Here is a 21,938-nt window from a genome sequence, read left to right as displayed (position 1 = left end):
TTTAGCTTTAATATTTAAGTATTGGGTGTACATGGCAAGGTTTTGGTAGCAGCGGGCGGGGGGCTGCAGGGGTAGCCTCTGTGAGAAGAGACGAGGGACTGCCCAATGCCAGACACAGCCAGTTCCAGCTGAGTCAGCAACAGACCCACCACAGGCAAAAGCTGAGCCAATCAGTAAAGCTGGTGGTGCGTCTATGAAAACATTTAAGAAAGAGGAGGGGAAAAAGTGAGAAACAGCAGTACAAACACCAGGGCCAGAGAAGAAGGGGAAGGAGGTGCTACTGGTGCCACAGCAGATATTCCCCTGCAGACCATGGAAGAGGCCATGCCGGAGGAGATATCCACACTGCAGCCCATGGAGGACCCCATGCCAGAGCAGGTGGATATTTACTGAAGGAATTCTGTCCAGTGGAGAACCCACACCAGAGTAGGGGAAAAGTGTGAGGAGGAAGAAGCAGCAGAGAGGAACTGTTATGTACTGACCGTAGCCCCTCATCCCCCGAGACACTTGCGGGGGGAGGCAGAGGAGTTGCGAATGAAGGAGTGAAGTTGAGCCTAGGAAAAGAAGGGGTGGTGGTGTTTAATTTTTGATGTTCTTTCTCACCATCCAAATCTATTTTAATTGGCAATAAATGAAATTATTCTTCCCCAAGTCGAGCCTGTTTTGCCCGTGATAGCAATTGGTAAGTGATCTCCCTGTCCTTATCTCAACCCACAAGCTTTTTCATCCTATTTTTTCCCCTGTCCTGTTGAGGAGGGGGAGTAAGGGAGCGGCTGGGTGGGCTTCTGGCAGCTGACCAACATTAACCCACCACAATATTTTACTACAAATATACCTAAACAATAGGAATTAAAACATATCTCTGCAGAATGAAATAGCAGGAAAGGCATTTCATTCATACTCAAAAATGAACACCATTTATACAAAAAAGTAAATTATATTGTTTTAACAGTGACTATAGTGAAAGAGATGCATTTCATAGAACCATAGAATCATAGAACGGTTTGGGTTGGAAGGGACCTTCAAAGATCATCTAGTCCAATCCCCCTACCATGGGCAGGGGCATCTTTCACTAGATCAGGTTGCTCAAAGCCCCATCCAACCTGACCTTGAACACTGCCAACGATGGGGCATCCACAACTTCTTTGGGCAATCAAGTTTGCTTGATTAGACAGAGTTGATTTTAGACAAAATTTAATATGCACTATTTTTCAGGATAACGCTATAGATAGAATCTAAGAAGGACCCTCTTAGTCTTTTTCTCCCTGGTATATTGCAGATGTATGAAGTCCAGCTGCATATAAGTTTGCCGACGATACTAAACTAGGAGGAGCTGTGGCCTCCCTCGAGGGTAGAGGGGCCTTACAGAGAGATCTGGATAGACCAGAGAGCTGGGCAATCACCAACCCTATGAAATTTAACAAGAGCCAGTGCCGGATTCTCCACCCGGGACGGGGTAATCCTGGGTATACGTACAAACTGGGGGACGAGAGGCTGGAGAACAGCCCCGCGGAAAGAGATCTGGGGGTTTGGGTTGATGGCAAGTTGAATATGAGTCAAGAGTGTGCCCTGGAAGCCAAAAAAGGCCAACCGGGTCCTGGGGTGCATCAAGCCCAGCATAGCTAGCCGGTCAAGGGAGGTGATTGTCCCACTCTACGCTGCACTGGTGCGGTCCCACCTCGAGTCCTGCGTGCAGTTTTGGGCGCCTCAATATAAGAAGGACATCAAACTATTAGAGTGTGTCCAGAGGAGGGCGACCAAGATGGTGAAAGGTTTCGAGGGCAAGACTTAGGAGGAGCGGCTGAGGTCACTTGGCTTGTTCAGCTTGGAGAACAGAAGGCTGAGGGGTGACCTCATCACAGTCTACAATTTCCTCAAGGGGGGCAGCGGAGGGGGAGGTGCTGCTCTCCTCTCTCTGGTGACCAGCGATAGGACACGAGGAAATGGAATGAAGCTGCATGAGGGGAAGTGCAGATTGGACGTTTGGAAAAGGTTTTTCACTGAGAGGGTGGTCGGTCACTGGAACAGGCTCCCCAGGGAAGTGGTCACGGCACCAAGCCTGTCAGAGTTCAAGGAGCGCCTGGACGACACTCTTAGTCATATGATTCAGTGTTAGGTAGTCCTGCGAGGAGCAGGGAGTTGGACTCGATGATCCTTATGGGTCCCTTCCAACTCGAGATATTCGATGATTCGATGATTCTATGATATATTTAGTTGTATTCAACGACAAGCAAAGCACATGCTGAAATTTTATGACAAATCAAATAGTGAAATAATCCTCATTACGTGAAAAAATGTTGTCTAAAAAAAAATCATGACTTTTTTGCCACTGCAATTAGAAACTGTGAAACTTAAAGAGAAGTAATTAAATCTTTCTGTATCTAATATTTTTATGAGTCAACCTGTGTGTTTCAGAATGACTAGCAACTAAGTTGGTTGAGGCAGCAGTACTTCAGAAATCATTAAATCATGCCCAAGTACTTCCCTCCTCCATCAAACAATCTTAAATCTTTCTTTTTTTTTACAGAAGCAAAGACAGAAAAAATATTAGGTCAGGTAATGCAACCTACTTAGCATTAAACACGACTTGTCTGGTGTACTAGGCCACACACACCTACAGCAAGAATAATTTTCTTAGATCAAGAACAACACATACCTAATTAAAAATTCTGAATTGCTAATATGAATTAATAAATGAGCCTTCTGTACTTTTTGTACTTGACAATTACAGTTTTTGGATATGACAGTGCAACTCTATTACTTGACCTGTAATCTAACAACAGGGTTTTGATGTTATCAAACCCCTCGACCTGACTCAGAAGCTAGAATTCAGTCACACTGAATACACTCATGAAATATTAAATATATAAACAATTGGAAGCAGGACCCTATTGTGCTAGGAAATGTATTATGACAGATTGATTATATCTTATTATACTAGGTAATCTCTGGACACATAGGGAACTCTACTTTCAGGATTTGCTTTATGCGTGATGGAAGGGATGTATGAAGGCAGGACTAAAATCTGAATGATTGGCTTTTGGTGTGGAAGGAGGCAGGACATGGAACAAAATGTGATGATAAAGTATAATGGGGAAGATGGTGCAAATGTGTTCTTTGGAAACCGTTCATAAAATCATAGAAATGTTGGATAGAAGGGACTTCTGGAGGTCATCTAGTCCAAATTCTTACTTGAAGTGAGATCGTCATGAACAACAGATCAGGTCAGCCATGGCTTTGTCTAGCTGAGTCTTGAAAACCTCCAAGGATGGAGATTCCTCAACCTCTACAGATAACCTTTTCCAGTGCTGCCCTGTTTTGCTTAGTATATTTATAGTACTGGAAAAAACAGAGATGGCATACAGCTTGCTCATTCTAGAGAGAAACTGGGCAAAAATATTCAGAGTGGAAGTATTTGTGTCAGTCATCTGTGTTCAATCTCTAGTATTCATTGTTTAAACAGGACCCAGGATAAAAAACTGATTTCACAGAGCATTTAATAAATGTTTATCTTCAACTACTATGAAATATGCTTTACTGTATTTTATAACCATTTGTCATGTGCTTTAATATGAATGTACAATACACTCATGAAATATTAAATATATAAACAATTTCAAAAGTATGCATCTGTCACGGTGCAGATTATTTTACTAAACAAAAACCACATGACACAAAGGAACAGCATCAGTTTTGCTAGATATCAGACAAGTTCATCTCAACTGTGACAAAAATAATGCAACAGCTAGCTTTTCCTGTCACCTCAAAAGGTTAAGAAAGAGTGGGTTACAGAAGTACCTGGTGAATGTATTTATAAAATAAACCAATTTATTTCTAAAATAAACATTCATCCTCTTATGCAGATTGATGTACATACAGAAGCATACCATGATCTCATTTATTTTATCAAACAAGACTTTATACAGTAACTTAAACATTCACACAAGCATACAATTGTATCACACACAACATTCGAGTATTTTCTGTTTTTTGAATTATGATAATAAATAGCAGACAGAACTGAGCAATAAGACCATGTAATAAACCAAGAGTTGTAGAAGTCATAAATGCCACGAAGTTGATGCTAAGACATTTTTATTTGACATAATTTTGATTCAGCTACTCAAATTCTTAGTATACCTCAAATTTTAGTTTCAATAGTTAACTTACTGATCATTGAAACTCTCATGAATTTAAAGAACTGTAGATTCCACTCCTTTTTCAATCTCCAAGTACTTTGTTATTTAATTTCAAAATAATTTCACAACTTTTACAGGTTTCATACATTTTCGGCTGCATTGGGTGTAAATGGCAAGGTTTTTTGGAGGGCAGCCTGCAGGGGTAGCCACTGTGGGAGGATGTCAGGGGCTGCCCTGTGCCGGACACAGACAGTTCCAGCTGGCTCCGCAACGGCCCCACTACAGGCTAAAGCTGAGCCCATCAGCGAAGTTTGTGGCGCCTCTGTGATAACATATTTAAGAAAGGGCAGAAAATGCTGAGGAGGAGGGAAGAATGGAGGGAACAACAAGGTCAGAGAAGTAAGAAATGCTCCATGGCAGAGCAGGCACACCCCCAATGGGACTGCAGCCCGTGGAGGACCCACACAGGAGCATAGGAAATGAATATGAAGGAAGGAACAGCGGGAAGAACAGAGTGAGAAACTTCCAGGCACTGACCCCGATCTCCTGAGCTGCTCATTGTCTCACTGAAAGGACTGAGTGCAACCCACGGTGATAACATGGGGGGAGGAGAGGTGTCTGGAGTGAAGCTGAGCCTGGGAAAGGGGGAGGAAAGGTGCTTTCCCTAAGTGTTTAAATGTTTGTCTTTGTTTCCCAATACCCAAATCAGTAATTAAATGTTTAGGTTATGTTCATTGGCAATAAGTTAAATTCCCCAAGTTGAGTCTGTTTTGCCTGCAACAGTAACTGCTGAGTGATTTCCCAGTCTTTATTTCAACCCATGAGTTTTCTTGCACCTGTTCTTTCTATCTCACTCCCCCCCCCCAAAACAAAGGGGGTGGTGAATGAGAAGCTGTGTGGGTGCTTGGCTGCTATTCAGGGCCAACCCACCACATTGGCTTTTGTTATACACACTATACTGTGAGTGCACAATGGCCCGCTGAAGTCAACTGTCATACCGTGGATTCTGATCTCCACAAATTTACTTCACTATAGTCATTCCTTACTGTCATAATCTATTCCTGTAAAACTATTCCTCCTTCAGTGGGGAATTAAAAACTGCTCTAATAACAAGCATTCATAACAGCAAAGCTATTGCAATATTGTATTTTTTTTAACCACTGTATATTTAAAACAGAAAAGGTAAAAAAGATGGCAGAAATTCGTACTTGCAATAGTTACTTTGTTTTTAATTTGAGGAATATGCTTTACCAATTTGGTTGACCTTAACACCTCAGTGGATGGAAAACTTCCTCATAATTTTGTTCCCAACTTCTCCTCTCTCACACATTTTTTTCACTGATTATGACAAGTGAATAATCAATGCAGCATAGACACTACTGTGCAAAACTATCCAAGCTCCTCTACCAGTCAGCCTCAAAATCTAACCACCAAGGACAGGGTATTAAAGTGTCATTAGTCTATCAGTAAAATATGCTTAACAGTCCTAATTGTGATAATGGTGCATTTGTAACAATGTCTTTGTTGACTACAAATAAGGCAAGATCACCATTAGTTCACATATTATAGGATGCTGAGCCGTCATCAGATTATGACAATTTGTGTCAGTATCTTGAAATTACATAGACAGTGGAAAACGATCACTTAGTTGATGTGTCGAAATTTTTCCAAATTTCTGTTCATAAGGCATTGTGGTATGGCAGCCTACTTTTAATTTTACGTGTAGAAATATTTTTCTGCAATAATTAGAAAATATTTTTAAGACAGACCTAGAAAACACTCAAGGAAAGAGGTTTCAGAATTATATAATTGGGGGAGTGTTTATATTCCTTCTTTATATTATATGAATGGCCCAAAGGAATGATAAACCCAGCTCAGTCAGCCTCCTGAGGATTTTGTCGGTAAAAAAGGAAATCAACAGATGAAGAAGAGCTGTCATAGTAAATGTATCCCAAATTCCATTCCAACTCTGGAATGCAGTTCCAGAGTGCTGGAGTTCTTCATTTACATTATGAGAATATAAAAAAAGGAATGGAAAACTGTTACACTGTCGTTGTCGTCGCTAGTTTCTAGAACTTTTTTTTGGCCCTTGCAGGTAAAACACCACCAAACTTCTTGCTGTGTTTCAAACTGGAACTCAGTGGCATCAAAATCGGCATAATACTTTTGTCCCTTTCCCTTTTTCTTTTGCTCTAGTAGACTAGATGATTTATATTTAACTTGTTCTATGATGCATAAGTGTTTACTACTGTAACAAAAAATACTTATTTCAGGATACCAAAATATCTAAAGAATAATCACATGTTAAATCAGTATGGTCCTGCCAGAAGCCATGGGATCAATTCCATCTACTGAACTGTCTTTTCTTTAGCATTGACAGGGTATGGTTATTTGGACAGCACATATCTGTGCTTCTATTTGGCCTGGGCCTTTGCGACTGAGACCAGGCTGCTGTGTCCATGGGGGAGAGAGAGAAGGACATCCTTCATTCTGTGTTAATATATGGGACAGTACTTTGACCTGTGAGATAGATTCCAGGAGTTTCCCATGTGACACTGGGTAATCACAGGATTAGATGGTCCTAATTCTAAGGCATCCCCGGAAAGCAAATGAGAGTTACTTATATATGACAGACTCCTGCATTTTTGAGTCACCATCCTGCAGAAATATTTCTCTATCACATTCATACATACAATTAATAAAAACATGATAAAGATATATAAAACTTACATAGTCATGAAAGGCTTTTGCTTCACTTGAATGTTCACATGTTTCTCGTCTTTCTGGAGCTGCACAGTAGAGATCCCAAAATACACTGCAAGTTAAGAAGTAACAGATATGGTGAGAAAATCATTGTAATTCTCATAGATTTTATGGTGTACACACACCACACATATATATGTGTGAAATAGACATATCACTTTCTAGCCAAGAGCTGAAAACACTTACAGCTTTGTAAAACATCTATGAGGAATTAAGTCTTGTTATCTGATTCTCTGAAACAAGCAGTGCTTGTATTTCTTTAAAACCACTGTAGTATAAACCAAGAAGCTAGTCTAATATACAAGCTTCCAGAGTATAAAGTAAATTAATAAAGCTCTGCATTTAACCTCATACCTCTGCAACTGCTGCAATTTACTACCACAAAGCACTGGAAGGCACAGATTCATACAGTAATACTGTGATGCTGTGAAAAGGCAAGAAAATGAAGAGAAAACTGGGAGTTCTTCCAAGTTCCAATATTGTCCTTTAAACAAAAGTTCCTAGAGAAACAAATGTATGGATAAGAGTAGGAAATAGAAGGGTATGCTATCTTATAGTTCTTGGTTGATAAAGAATGAAAGAATAAAAGGAAATTATGATACTCCAATAAGTCTTCCCCTGCCTCAAATGGAGTTATACATGAATCGATTCTAACACGCTACAAGTATCTCTGAACTATTAAGAAACAGTATATAAGATATTTCATTATGGTAGGAATGTTAGCCTCAAAGTTTCTAGAATGAAATTATCTATACACTAGAACAATTAAAAGAATAAAATTTGTTAGTTTCATTTTGTTTCTTTATTGTTTTAGCCCAGCACCATAATTCAGAATTGTTAAAAATTTGACCACTCTGCTGCAGATGATCAAAATTAAGGATAATGCAGACATCAGAGATACAAGGAACAAGTTCTCCTTGTCAGGCTTCCATCACTTAATGAAAAGCAGAAAGGTCAATAAAGAATATGTCATCTTCCACACAGCTGTACAAATCACATGGGTTTTTATATTCAAGTGGGACTACTTTACAACTTATAGCTTAATACTTGTACAGAATTCTTGTATGGATGGTTATCCATATTCTCCATAATTTTGAATTCTTGCAAATGTAGCCATATCATATATATTCAAATCACTGCTAAATAGCAGCCTCTTTTTGCCTTGGGAATTTTATATATACAAATGTGCATATATACATAAAATTAGTATATTTTCTCTAGACACCAATATATATAATATATATATATCATGCACAAAAAATTACATCAGCTGTGTCCTACCCATATTCTGAGATGAAAGAAATTGCAAAAGTAGCTACTACAACTCCAAGCTCATGCTAACATACACTGCCTCTCAAAAATGCTGGTAGCTTGGGTTCAGCTAATGGCTTTCATATGCTATTCCCTTGACTAAAATGCGCACTAAAGACTGAGAAAGCTCGCATCTATTTGCAGTCTCTGTATATATTTCTTTCAAATGTAGTTATTCAGGATATAGAGAATGATCTCTTAAATGCACAATTTAATAAAAGATGGTAAACAAAGAAATGCAGGCCATCTTTCAAAGATGCTGCCTTATCAATCCATTATTCAGTATTTCTTTTCTTATATCTAATATCTATATACTCTCCTATATCTAATTTTCTGTTCTTTCAACACTTTATGAGAAAATAGTTCTTGATACTCATCTTCACATCCTTTTTACAATGTTCACCTGAATTTCTTGCCTCCAGATGTTGGAATTCACAATGAACACATTCTAAAAATCAGAGGAAAAGAGAATTGACACTTACCACCACCAGGAGTGCAAGAATCCTGGGGGCTCCCCTAGTGTGATGTTTTTTTCCCATCTTATCTAAAGACAAACAGTAAAAACAGTCTGTACTCTTTTTGTGATCATTGTGACTAAAAAGCATTACATAATTTATTCAGGTAGTAAAAAAGGAAGAATAAAAGATTTTGTAGTTATGAAAGGCTTTATCATCATCAGTCTGGGTGGCCATATTACTTACTCTATCACACTGTGGTGGGTTGACCTTGGCTAAGGGCCAAATGCCAACCCAGCAGCTCTCTCACTCCCCCTCCTCAGCAGGACAGGGGGAGAAAAAAGGATGGGTTGAGATAAAGACAGGAGATCACTCACCAACAGATTCAATTTGGGGAAAATTAATTTAATTTATTGCCAATTAATAAATAGAGTAGGATGATGAGAAACAAAATAAAAAATTAAAATAACACCTTTTCCCCCACTCCCCCTTTTTCCCAGGCTCAACTTTGCTCCTTCATTCCCGACTCCCTCTACCTCCCCACCCCCCCCACCCCACCCCCATCATCCCTGAGCCTCTGGGGAGTTACAGTCAGTACATAACAATTCCTCTCTGCCACTCCTTCCTCATCAAACTTTTCCCCTGCTCCAGCGTGGGTCGTTCCATGGGCTGAAGTCCTTCAGGAAAAAATCTGCTGGAGCGTGGGTTCTCCACAGGCCACAGTTTCCTTCAGGAAATATCCAACTGCTCTGACATGGGGTCCTCCATAGGCTGCAGTGTGGATATCTGCTCCAGCATGGTCTCTTCCACAGGCTGCAGGGGAATCTCTGCTCCCACGCCTGGAGCCGCTCCTTCCCCTCCTTCTTCTCTGACCTTGGTGTTTGTACGGTTGTTTCTCACTTTTTTTCTTCACTCCTCTACTCATCTGGCGTTTGTGTCCTTTCTTAAACATGGTTTCACAGGGGTGCCACCAACTTTGCTGATTGGCTCAGCTTTGGTCTGCAGTGAGGATGTTGTGGAGCTGGCTGGAACCAGCTGTGTCCAGCACAGGGCAGCCCCTGATCTCTTCTCACAGAGGCCACCCCTGCAGCCCCTGCCACTGCTACCAAAACCTTGCCATGTACAACCAATACACACACTTATTAATTGAGCTGATGCCTCTTATTTTAGCAAAGCATGGTTTAATTTATTTTTAAAGGATTTTGAATACAATTTCATTAAGGATATATTTTGTATCTCTCCACCATTAAGACAGGAGTTTATTTAAGTTCAAAAATGCATAACAAAAAAGTGTTAAAAAACACCCCTAAAGTTATCTAAAAGATTTTCCAAGAATAATTCCTAAGAAAAACATACAAGATACAGGACTAATGTTACTGATTCAGCAGGTGGCAGTCTTCTCTCCACATCTGAAGTGAGTAAATGTTTTAGAATCCTCAGGAAGTACTTTACTGTTAGAGGTAATGTGACAAATCTGACTAACATCAGAGTAACAACAGTTATAACCCATTCTCTCACCATACAATGAAAATGTAAAACTAGTTTGGCTTGATTTGTCTGCACTGGCAAACTCTGTTGAATAGAGATATACTATCTATGCTTGCTTTCCTACCTGAGAACTCTGGTTTATTTAACACTGTTTTCAAAGGAAATGCAGTTTAAGAATTCTTACCTTTGACTTCACACTTTTATTGTTGATCAACTAACACATTAGACAACATAAACACACTGAAAGCATTCTGACTAATAAAGCAATTCTTTACAAGTGTTATATCTTAACCATTACCACACAATCAGTTTATTAATGACATAGTCATCAGTTTGTCCTTAACTATAAAACTAAAGAGTTTGAACTATAATAAAGCCAGTGTGATTGTTTAAGGAACTCTATCACAAATAACTTAAGGTTCTTTAGAAATCCATACAACACTGTTAGGAAGGCCAGCTCATCTTAAAACAAGGTGGAAACCAGGACATTCTATATACTCCAAATTCCTCCAGTTACAACTACACATAGCATTATTTCCTGCAAAAATTGATAAAAATAATTGTTTAAATACATACCATATTCTGCTCTAGAGACAGAAGTAATGGCAGATGAAAGGAGCATTATTTTAATGAAATGCTTAAACAGCTTTAATATGAAATGTATATAAAGATATATATAAAGGTATATAGATATACATATAAAGGTATATAAATGCTTAATGTAAAAGGTAGACAGTGTTCATACTGCAAGAGGCACTGGCAAAGCTAGGATTTTTTCAAAAGAAAATAAAACTTTGATTCTCAGCTCCAACTTGATTTCTACACTGGATCTGACAGCCCAAGAGAGGCGAGGCTGCTGCAGATCCACATTCGCAGGTCTAACCAGTAGCGAGGCTGAAGATGTATTCCCAGTAGGCATACGCACACAGAGCACACATATACACCAAATATATACATATATACATGGCAGGCCACAGATCACAGACAGACACTCAGAGCAGACACATGAATACAGACAGCACCAACAGCCTCATCCTGCTCCCCTCTCTGGCTGAGCAGGATGGAGGTCCGCTAGTGAGAATATATCATAGAATCATAGAATCATAGAATAGTTTGGGTTGGAAGGGACATCTAAAGGTCATCTAGTCCAACCCCCCTGCAATAAGCAGGGACATCTGCAACTAGATCAGGTTGCTCAGAGCCCCGTCCAACCTGACCTGGAATGTTTCCAGGGATGGGGCATCCACCACCTCTCTGGGCAACCTGTGCCAGTGTTTCACCACCCTCAGCGTAAAAAATTTCTTCCTTATATCTAGTCTAAATCTACCCCCCTTTAGTTTAAAGCCATTCCCCCTTGGCCTGTCGCAACAGGCCCTGCTAAAATGTTTGCCGCCATCTTTTTTATAAGCCCCCTTTAAGTACTGATAGGCTGCAATAAGGTCTCCTCGAAGCCTTCTCTTCTCTAGGCTGAACAACCCCAACTCTCTCAGCCTTTCTTCAGAGGAGAGGTGTTCCATCCCCCTGATCATTTTTGTGGCCCTCTTCTGGACCCGCTCCAACAGGTCTGTGTCTTTCTTATGCTGAGGGCTCCACAGCTGGACACAGTGCTCCAGGTGGGGTCTCCCCAGAGCAGAGTAGAGGGGCAGAATCCCCTCCCTCGACCTGCTGGCCGCGCTTCTTCTGATGCAGCCCAGGATACAATTGGCCTTCTGGGCTGCGAGCGCACATTGGCGGCTCATGTCCAGCTTTTCATCCACCAGAACCCCCAAGTCCTTCTCGGCAGGGCTGCTCTCAATCCCTTCATCCCCCAGTCTGTATTGATACCGGGGGTTGCCCCGACCCAGGTGCAGGACCTTGCACTTTGCCTTGTTAAACCTCATGAGGTTCACACGGGCCCACTTCTCCAGCTTGTCCAGGTCCCTCTGGATGGCATCCCGTCCCTCTGGCGTGTCGACCGCACCACTCAGCTTGGTGTCACCTGCAAACTTGCTGAGGGTGCACTCCATCCCACTGTCTATGTCATTGATGAAGATATTAAACAGTACCGGTCCCAATACGGACCCCTGCGGGATGCCACTCGTCACCAATCTCCATCTGGACATTGAGCCGTTGACCACTGCCCTCTGGATGTGACCATCTAACCAATTCCTCACCCACCGGACAGTCCACCCATCAAATCCATACCTCTCCAGTTTAGAGAGAAGGATGTTGTGGGGGACCGTGTCAAAGGCCTCACAGAGGTCCAGACAGACGACATCTGTAGCCCTTCCCGTGTCCACTGATGTAGTCCCTCCATCATAGAAGGCCACTAGGTCAGTCAGGCAGGACTTGCCCTTGGTGAAGCCATGCTGGCTGTCTCGAATCACCTCCCTGTCCTCCATAGGCCTTAGCAGAGCTTCCAGGAGGATCTGTTCCATGATCTTCCCAGGCACTGAGGAAGATCAGAAGAAGGCACTGAGACTGACTGGCCTGTAGCTCCCCGGGTCTTCCTTTTTTCCCTTTTTAAAAATGGGGGATATGTTTCCCCTTTTCCAGTCAGTGGGAACTTCTCCGGACTGCCACAACTTCTCAAATACGATGGATGGTGGCTTAGCAACTTCATCTGCCAGTTCCTTCAGGACCCGTGGATGGATCTCATTGGGTCCCATGGACTTGTGCACCTTCAGGTGCCTTGGATGGTCTCGAACCTGATGTTCTCCCACAGTGGGCGGCTCTTCATTCTCCCAGTCCCCGCCTTTGCCTTCTGCGGCTTGGGCGGTGAGGCTCGAGCACTTGCCGGTGAAGACCGAGACAAAAAAGTCATTGAGTACCTCCGCCTTCTCCGTGTCCCAGGTAACCAGGTCTCCCGTTTCGTTCCAGAGAGGGCCCACATTTTCCCTCATCTTCCTTTTATCCCCGACGTACCTATAGAATCTCTTTGTGTTGCCCTTGATATCCCTGGCCAGATTTAATTCTATCGGGGCTTTAGCTTTCCTAACCTGATCCCTGGGTGCTCGGACAGTTTCTCTGATATATATACATATGTATAATGTAGATCCCTCCAGCAGCTGGGCTCAGACACTCAGTCTGCCCAGTAGCTGCCCCTGGATCCCAGTCTCCCCAGTTGCTGGCACCTGGACATATGAGCCCCCTAGGCCACAGCCCCACTCCAGTTGCTGGATCTGATCATCTCACACACACATCCAGGGCTGGCTGGGACTCCCCTGGTCCCCCAGTAGCCAACCCCCAGTGGTCTCACCCTTAGAGACACACACACATGCCTGGCTCCCAGGCCACTTGCACACCTGCACTCACTCCAGTTGTTAGCAGCACAGACATATGGGCCTCTGACCCCTGGTCCCACCCCAGTGGCTGACACTTGGTTTCACTCACTCCAATCTTCCCAGTCACTAGCACCCAGGCACCCAGGCCCTCCAACCTGCAGTCCCAGCCCAGTTGCTGGCACCCAGACCCTCACTCACTCCAGTTGCTTGCACCACAGACACACAGGCTGCTATGACCCGAGGTCTCACTCCAGTTGCTGGCACTCAGACCTCAGTACACACTCACACACACACAGAGTGCATAGAGAATCCCTCACCCAGGAAAGAGTTAGAAAGGAATTTAATAAGAAGATAGGACAGACTGCACTGATCAGGTACAGGGTATGACCAAACAAATGCACCGATCAGCACCTATTTACACACAATTGGCCCTTTTATCCCCTTACCCCTCTATTTTCCCCACACTTGTTCTTCCCAAATCACCTAAATCCCTCCCCTTTCTCACCTTTGGCTCCTCCCCTAAACATACCATAATAAATCCTGTGCAATCCCAAAATGCTCTTCCCCTGCATCCCATAATGTGTCCCATACCTCTAGGCAGCAGCCCCTCTCAGTCCAAAAGGTGCTCTAGTGTTGACTCATCTTGATGGTTGTCACATCTGGACAATGGGGCTAAGGGTCTCCTAGGAGAGGCCCAGACAGGGTATCCGTTCCTCCAAGTCCTTAATTTGGGTTCTTGCCTGCCCTGGGACCTCTGTGCTCCTCTGGGTTTGTGGAGATAGGCCTTTGATAAGGCCCGTCGCAGAGTTCATAGCTCCTGTGATGGACCTGGGAGGAGCTGGGGCAGGGTATTATTATTTGGGCTTTCCCCCCCTTTTCTTTCTGGGGTCCTTTGTGGGTGTGCAGACAAGCTTTTATCACAAAACCTAACAGTGTTCATACTGCAAGAGGCACTGGTAAAGCTGGGATTTTTCAAAAGAAAATAAAACTTTGATTCTCAGCTCCAAATTGATTTCTGCACCCAACTCTCTTAAGAAAGTTAAGCATATATATTTTCTGTCAATAGCTTGCAGGAGAGGAATATATAATTAGTACACCCAAAAAGTTTTCTTCACTCTCATATGAAGTTACCTAACATAATTTTGATGTATTACGTAAATGGGCACAACTACTCAAAAATCATTCTGCTGTTTAAAAATTATTTTAAGAGATAACCTAGAGGCACTATCATTTCTGTCAGCAAAGTCAGCAGAATGAGCCAACTGCATGGAGCTTCATACACACACACGCACCCCACCATGTAACAACAGTTAAGATATAAAAAGGACTTTTTAAAATGTGGAACTCTTGCCTAAACTCTGCCAGATAAAAATGTTAATTAAAATGAAAAATATAAATAAAAGCCAAAGCTACTAAAAAGGTATTTCATGCTCCTCAAATGCACTCCTCTGAGGCATGAGTGCTCCTTACATCCATTGGGAATGGCTTGGAAGGACTTGTGTTTATCACCAGGAATACGCAGTACTTCTGGGATGTTTCAAAAGCAACATACTGAAGAAGAGATGCAATATATAGTCAAAAACCAAAAATTGTTTCTGAAATTGGAAAATCATTCAGTTAGAGTAAAAATTATGCCTGTGTAGAAAGCCCTCACAATGTCTACGCAGTATTTGAGCTCTTCAAAGCAGGGCTTGACGAGGAAATTACCTGATTCACAGGTCTTATGCTGGTCCTTTTCATTAGGACACATTTCATCTTGATAAATGTATTCAAAGAAGGAGCCTGAAGGGAATATGGAAGTTTGGGGGTTACTTGAGGTTTTTCTTTTCTTTGTTTTGTTTTTTAAAAAAATATGCATTCTGTTTCAATTGTAGATATCAGTCTTTCTAATCATAAACAGAATCAATCTTAAAAGAATTAATCTTAAAAAGAATTATGAAGAATTATTAATTAAAAAAAAAATACCCACATTGTCAACTGTACCAATGAAGTTCATAACTGATGATCTATTAACCAGGAAATGCCTACCTTCCCGGTCCAGCCAAGCTAATGGAATTATTCATTCAAGGAACCTAATTTCCAAGGATACTAAAGCATTAAAATATGTGGGCTAAGGATCAACTCTTGAAGGAAAATGTAGCAGCTTGGACATCAAAGGAAAGATTCTGGAGCAGAGCAGCTGCTTCTGTTTCAAAAATTTGGGTACCTCATCTGAATAGCCTTTTTTTAACCCTCATAAGAAAATGACGTGCTTTACATGAAATCTATGTGTGCTGGCTCCTTGCCATTTTGCCAATTGTACAATAACTACATATTTTGGGATGAAACAGTTGTTGAGTTACTTCAGTCAATTACTTCACACCATGTCTCTAGAAAGGAAGTAATTTGCAGACCAAGGGACTAGAGCTATAGTTAATAAACTAGAGGTCTCTGCAATCCAGAGATCCAGGAAAAGGCTAGTTGAATATGAGGTCCTACATTTTAGAGATGAAGGCAACAAAGCTTTGAAGGCTGTACTCAACAGGGACCACAAAGACATGGAAACCACAGTGCATCTTATAAATGAGAAAGACCAGCAGAGGGCTTCTGGAACTTACTGATCTGTGAATCAGTTCTATGAAATTTAAACTAGACACAGTGCATCACAAAAATGTAGAAATGCTTAAGACAGCCATCTCTAAGTTATCTAATATCAGAGTGATTTCATGATATCCAGCTGAAATTTTCTTTTTCTTAATTTTGTTCCATTACTCTTAGTCACTTTCCCTGCTCAGATTATATATGCTTACTTCTTTTATGCTCCAATAGTCAGTTTTAAAGCTACTCTGAACTATTTCATATTTTAAAAAATCCACCCAAACTGTTCTGGCAGCTACGGACTGCCAGAGCTGAGAGGGCATTGAGCCCAGACAGCCATGCTCTTTCAGGAGCGACCAAAACAATATCAATTTCCTCCTATGCCACCTGGATATCTCCTAAAACTGAAGCATTCTCGCAACTAATTCACTGCAATAGGGCAGTTGCTTCTCAACAGGCATGAGTCAGAAAAGTACAAAGACAGATGGAAAATCGTAACTTTCATAGTATCATAAATTATTTGTCTAGAAGACTTTTTTTGGACTTCTCTCAACTGCTGTTCTCTCATTTTCATCCTGTATGCCAATAATAATTTTCTAACAACTACAGCTGACTCACATGGGGTAGAGAAGGGGGGTAGAGCTATTATTTTGTGGTTTACAGCCCACAAGTGCTGCTTTTACCACTTGCCATTTAACTTGTGTCTTAGATTATTTCCTCCAAGTTGTATTAGTGTACGGTTTTCTCAATCTGAACCTCATTTTATGACTTTCAGACCAAATATCATTTTTTCCAGGTTTCTCTGTATTAGTGATAACTGCCTTTTGTTCCAACATACAACCATTTACAAACATTACCAGCATAGTCTTTGCCCCTCTGCATTGCTAATGAATGGGATAAACAAGCTCACAGCTCTGTGTGAAACCTAACAGACACCTCATACTAATCCAATACATTATTAATTATCTCTACCTCGTACTGATTCTCTTTTGGCTAGTCTCAGTCTGAATTTGAAAGCTGTGATATATTCTCAGATTGCATTAGTTCAGATCTGACATTTTCTCTATAGTCCAAGTTTTAATTAGTTTTAAGAGAAACATGTCAAGACACTATATTGAATATTTTCCTGAAATCCAAATGTCACAGAAGTTAAACTGTCAACTACTCATTTTGCAAATATATCCTAAAATCGAAATGAGCAAAATGAATCCTGCAGTGTATTATTTGACAGCTGTTTTGTAAAAGCCAAGACTATACTCTCCATTATTTTCTTTTTTCTCTTATTTTTACATTGCTTTACTAAAGAGAAAAAACAAATGCCAAAAACATACTTTAATATAAACATAAATTGATACTACCACAGTTTTTACCCCTTTCACCTAGCTGTTATGTGAATTTTCCATATCTACCTAAAACAACCCTCCTGTTCTCTTCCTTCCTTCTCCCACCTCCAAAATATCATCACTAGCATATAATTCTATTATCTTTTGGAGGAGTGTGGTGGGTTAACCTTGGCTGGCTGCCAGATGCCTAACAAGCCGCTCTCTCACTTCCCCTCAACAGGACAGGGGGAAAAAATAAGATGAAAAAGCTCGTGGGTCGAGATGGGGACAGGGAGATCACTTACCAATTATCGTCATGGGCAAAACAGACTCAACTTGGGGAAAATTAATATAATTTATTGCCAATTAAAAATAGAGTGGGATGGTGAGAAACAAAGACAAAACTAAAACCACCTTCCCCCACCCCCCGCTTCTTCCCAGGCTCAACTTCACCCCTGTGTTCCCGACTCTTCTACCTCTTCCACCCACCCCCTGAGTGGCGCAGGGGGGATGGGGAAAGGGGATTGGCGTCAGTTCATAACACTTCATCTCTGCCGCTCCTTCCTCCTCACACTTTTCCCCTGCTCCAGCGTGGGGTCCCTCCCACAGGATACAGTCCTTCACAAACTGCTCCAGCATAGGTCTTTTCCATGGGGTACAGTCCTTCAGGAAAACACTGCTCCAGCATGGGCTCCTCTCCATGGGCCACAATTCCTGCCAGGAGCCAGCTCCAGCGTGGGCTCTCCACAGGCTGCAGCTTACTTCAGGGCATATCCATCTGCTGCAGCATGGGGCCCTCCACGGGCTCTGGCATGGTACTCCATGGGCTGCAGGGGGACAACCTGCTTTTCCATGGTCTTCTCCACAGGCTTGTACAGTTTTGGCTGGGATAGTTAAATTTCTTCATAGTAGCTAGTATGGGGCTATGTTTTGGATTTGTGCTGGAAACAGTGTTGATAACACAGGGATGTTTTCGTTACTGCTGAGCAGTGCTTACACAGAGTCAAGGCCTTTTCTGCTTCTCACCCCAACCCGCCAGCCAGTAGGCTGGGAGTGCACAAGAAGTTGGGAGGGGACACAGCCGGGACAGCTGACCCCAACTGACCAAAGGGATATCCCATACCATATGACATCATGCTCAGCGTATAAAGCTGGGGGAAGAAGAAGGAAGGGGGGGACATTCGGAGTGATGGCGTTTGTCTTCCCAAGTAACCGTTACGCATGATGGAGCCCTGCTTTCCTGGAGATGGCTGAACACCTGCCTGCCGATGGGAAGGAGTGAATGAATTCCTTGTTTTGCTTTGCTTGCGCACACAGCTTTTGCTTTCCCTATTAAACTGTCTTTATCTCAACCCACGAGTTTTCCCACTTTTACCCTTCCGATTCTCTCCCCCACCCCTCTGTGGGGGAGTGAGTGAGCGGCTGGGTGGGGCTTAGCTGCCTACCGAGGTTAAACCATGACAGGGCTGCAGGGGAATCTCTGCTCCTGCGCCTGGAGCACCTCCGCCCCCTCCTTCTTCACTGACCTTGGTGTCTGCAGGTTTGTTTCACTTTTTTTTTCTCACTCCTCTCTCTCACAGCTGCTGCACAGCGTTTTCACCCCTGTCTTAAATATGTTATCACAGCAGCACCACCAGCTTTGCTGACTGGCTCAGCTTTGGCCAGTGGCAGGTCTGTCTCGGAGCCAGCTGGAACTGGCTCGGTGTGACACGGGGGCAGCTCCTGATCTCTTCTCACAGAGCCCACCCCTGTAGCCCCTCCACTACCAAAACTTTGCCATGTAAACCCAATACAAGAAGTATCATTTGAAGCAGCAAATTATCCTAGTACAGCATTCTGCCTTTTTTTTTCCTCACTTCTGCTCACTACTCAGTTATTATTCTTATTATGATCTTAAATATTCTCATCAAAGAAAGATTTATTAAAAACAATATAGTGAAAAGACTTCAATATGTTTGGTACACAGGTGGTTTTGTATTCCAGAATAAATAGAAAATGCTAAAGAGAGATCATTTACTTCAACCTTCAAAAGATATATATGTCTTTAAAAGACTATGAAAAATACTATCTATCGTGTAATAGTAAAAATTCTACTAGCAGTTAAAAAGTGTTTAAGAAACAGGACCTAAATGGTTATAGTCATAATTGATTCACCAGATGAAAAGAAGTGGTTAGAAGCATGGTAAGACTATATATGGAGATTAGCAATGCTTAAGAGAATAAGAACTTCAAGTATATGACAGTAGGATGTAAAATACTTGACTGCTGTGTATTTAGGATGGCTCCATTATTCACAATTGGGGGTATCAACAATAAGTTAGAAGATCATCAAAAAGGAGCACCATCAATGCATTCTCTAACATGCATTAGAGAAAATAGGGGAATCTTTCTCAGTGTAGTAGCAAATCAGAGAACAGGGGGTAACAAATCATAGAAAAAGTAATTATACCAAGGCATGTAAAATGACATAGCAAACTGGTTTTTGCAGGATCAGAAATCTATGCTGATCAATGTAAACTGATACTCAAGGTTGTCACTGCTTTTTATTTTAAACCGAGATATTTATTTCACTTGCACATGCTTGAAAGTTATGGAAGGAAAAAAAAAAAGATGGGGAAAACATACCTCTGATAAAAATGTCTGGGCTGATTTCTGTGCTCCTACATGGAGCAGATATTCATATACGTACAGTGCTAATCTGAAAAATAAACAAGACAATATTTAGTATTGTGCATTTGTTTGTTCCTCTTTTTAGAAACAAAGGATTTCAGAAATCAGTGTTGCACACTGTTTCCTTTCAGAAACCATTATGCACCAAGCATGTCAAATCTATTATCTATACTGAACTTTTAAAACTAGAACATGTAGGTCAATTTGAGGTGTTTAAATAGTAGTTAATTAAATATTATTAAAAAAAACCAAATTACTTGATGTCAATATTTTAATGATATTTGGACAGATGCCCAGTTAGCTAACAACTGACCTACTGCTGCCTATTTGTCCACTGTAGCATGCTTAATGTAAATATAATATAGTCATACAGCATCCCTGATTATTTTTCCAAATCAAATTTTTCACATGTAGAATGTGTCAAGCTGTGAGCACATGTGAACAATAGTCTATATTTATTGAAAGAACATACAAACTTCAAGCTGCATCAGGAAAAGTAATTACAGAATCCACGACTACTGTAGTACAACCACATCTATTAAGCAAAGTGTAAACATATTTTTAGATTGATTCAGACATGCATCTTTGAGTTCTGATGACAAAACAGCTACAAATTATTGTCACAGTTCCAGAAGGAGCTTCACAAAAAGTGATCTTCAGCAGGCAGGCACATCTCCAAGTAAATCAATAGAGCTGGCTGTCCTGGTTTCGGCTGGGATAGAGTTAATTTTCTTCCTAGTAGCTGGTACAGTGCTGTGTTTTGGATTTAGGGTGAGAACAATGTTGATAACACACGGATGGTTTAGTTGTTGCTAAGTAGTGCTTACACTAGCCAAGGACTTTTCAGCTTCCCATGCTCTACCGACTGAGAAGGCTGGAGGTGCCCAAGAAGCTGGGAGGGGGCACAGCCAGGACAGCTGACCCAAACTGGCCAAAGAAACATTCCATACCATGTGACGTCATGCTCAGTACATAAACTGGGGAAAGCTGGCCGGGGGGGCCGCTGCTTGGGGACTGGCTGGGCATCGGTCGGTGGGTGGTGAGCAATTGCACTGTGCATCACTTGCTTTGTGTATTATTATTATTAACATATTATTATTATTATCATTTTATTTCAATTATTAAACTGTTTTTATCTCAACCCACGAGTTTTTCTCACTTGTGCTCTTCCAATTCTCTCCCCCATCCCACCGGGGTCGGGGGGGAGTGAGCGAGTGGCTGTGTGGTGCTCAGTTGCTGACTGAGATTAAACCACGACAAGATTTAACAACATTATAGTTCCATTCAGAAATAAATGCATTTGCCACACAGATCAAAAAAAAAGATACTAATGTTTTACTGCATTAGTCAGCAAAAAGATCGATGAAAACTGATGCTCTGAGGAAAGATAGCAAAGAAATCAAAAAAATATTCAACACACTGTAACAAGTAGGATTAATGGATATAGTGACTTTAACTATGACATAAGAAAGACTAGAACACGATAAAAATGGCCACAGTCTGAGTATGTAAAATTAGAATAGAATTACTAAGTAATACTGTATATCATCACTTCCATGATGGCTATATGCCATAACAATGGTATCACAGAAAGAACCACCCAAATTAATGAAGAATGAACTTTGATGAAACCAAGCAAAGTGCAGCCATGATGGGACCAAAACGGACTTCAGCATGCAACAATCCAACACCACACACCATCTCTCCTGCCCTGAAGGACTGTTATGACAGATGGAGCCCAAAGTCATGGACTAAATGAACTCACCGAATGTTTTAGAGGGATGGCCCATAGACTAAGGGAATGGTATCTGTGTGTATATATTAAAAGACAAGAAAATGGGTGGCAATTAAGTAAAATGTATGGGAAAGTATGGAACCTGGGCATGACATAGATGGTATAGAATAAGGGGTGGATATTGTCCTGGTTTCGGCTAGGAAAGAGTTAATTTT

At 41.5% G+C, this 21,938-nt stretch overlaps 1 protein-coding gene across 2 annotated transcripts in view; it reads right to left on the bottom strand.

The window, feature by feature from the left end:
• The window catches only part of LOC143171854 (single-stranded DNA-binding protein 2-like), a 219,751-nt gene that overhangs the window by 126,000 nt on the left and 71,813 nt on the right, over nt 1-21,938 (bottom strand). For both annotated transcript variants that reach the window (XM_076360953.1, XM_076360954.1), the window contains exons 2-4: nt 19,944-20,016; nt 8,696-8,757; nt 6,870-6,954 (exon numbers count right to left, since the gene is read on the bottom strand). In XM_076360953.1, coding sequence (XP_076217068.1) covers nt 6,870-6,954; nt 8,696-8,757; nt 19,944-20,016 — 220 coding nt within the window. The remainder of the gene's footprint in view (nt 1-6,869; nt 6,955-8,695; nt 8,758-19,943; nt 20,017-21,938) is intronic.

This window comes from Aptenodytes patagonicus, chromosome W (assembly GCF_965638725.1).
Source record: "Aptenodytes patagonicus chromosome W, bAptPat1.pri.cur, whole genome shotgun sequence".
Lineage (NCBI taxonomy): Eukaryota > Metazoa > Chordata > Aves > Sphenisciformes > Spheniscidae > Aptenodytes > Aptenodytes patagonicus.
This window is presented reverse-complemented; position numbering and strand designations above follow the sequence as displayed.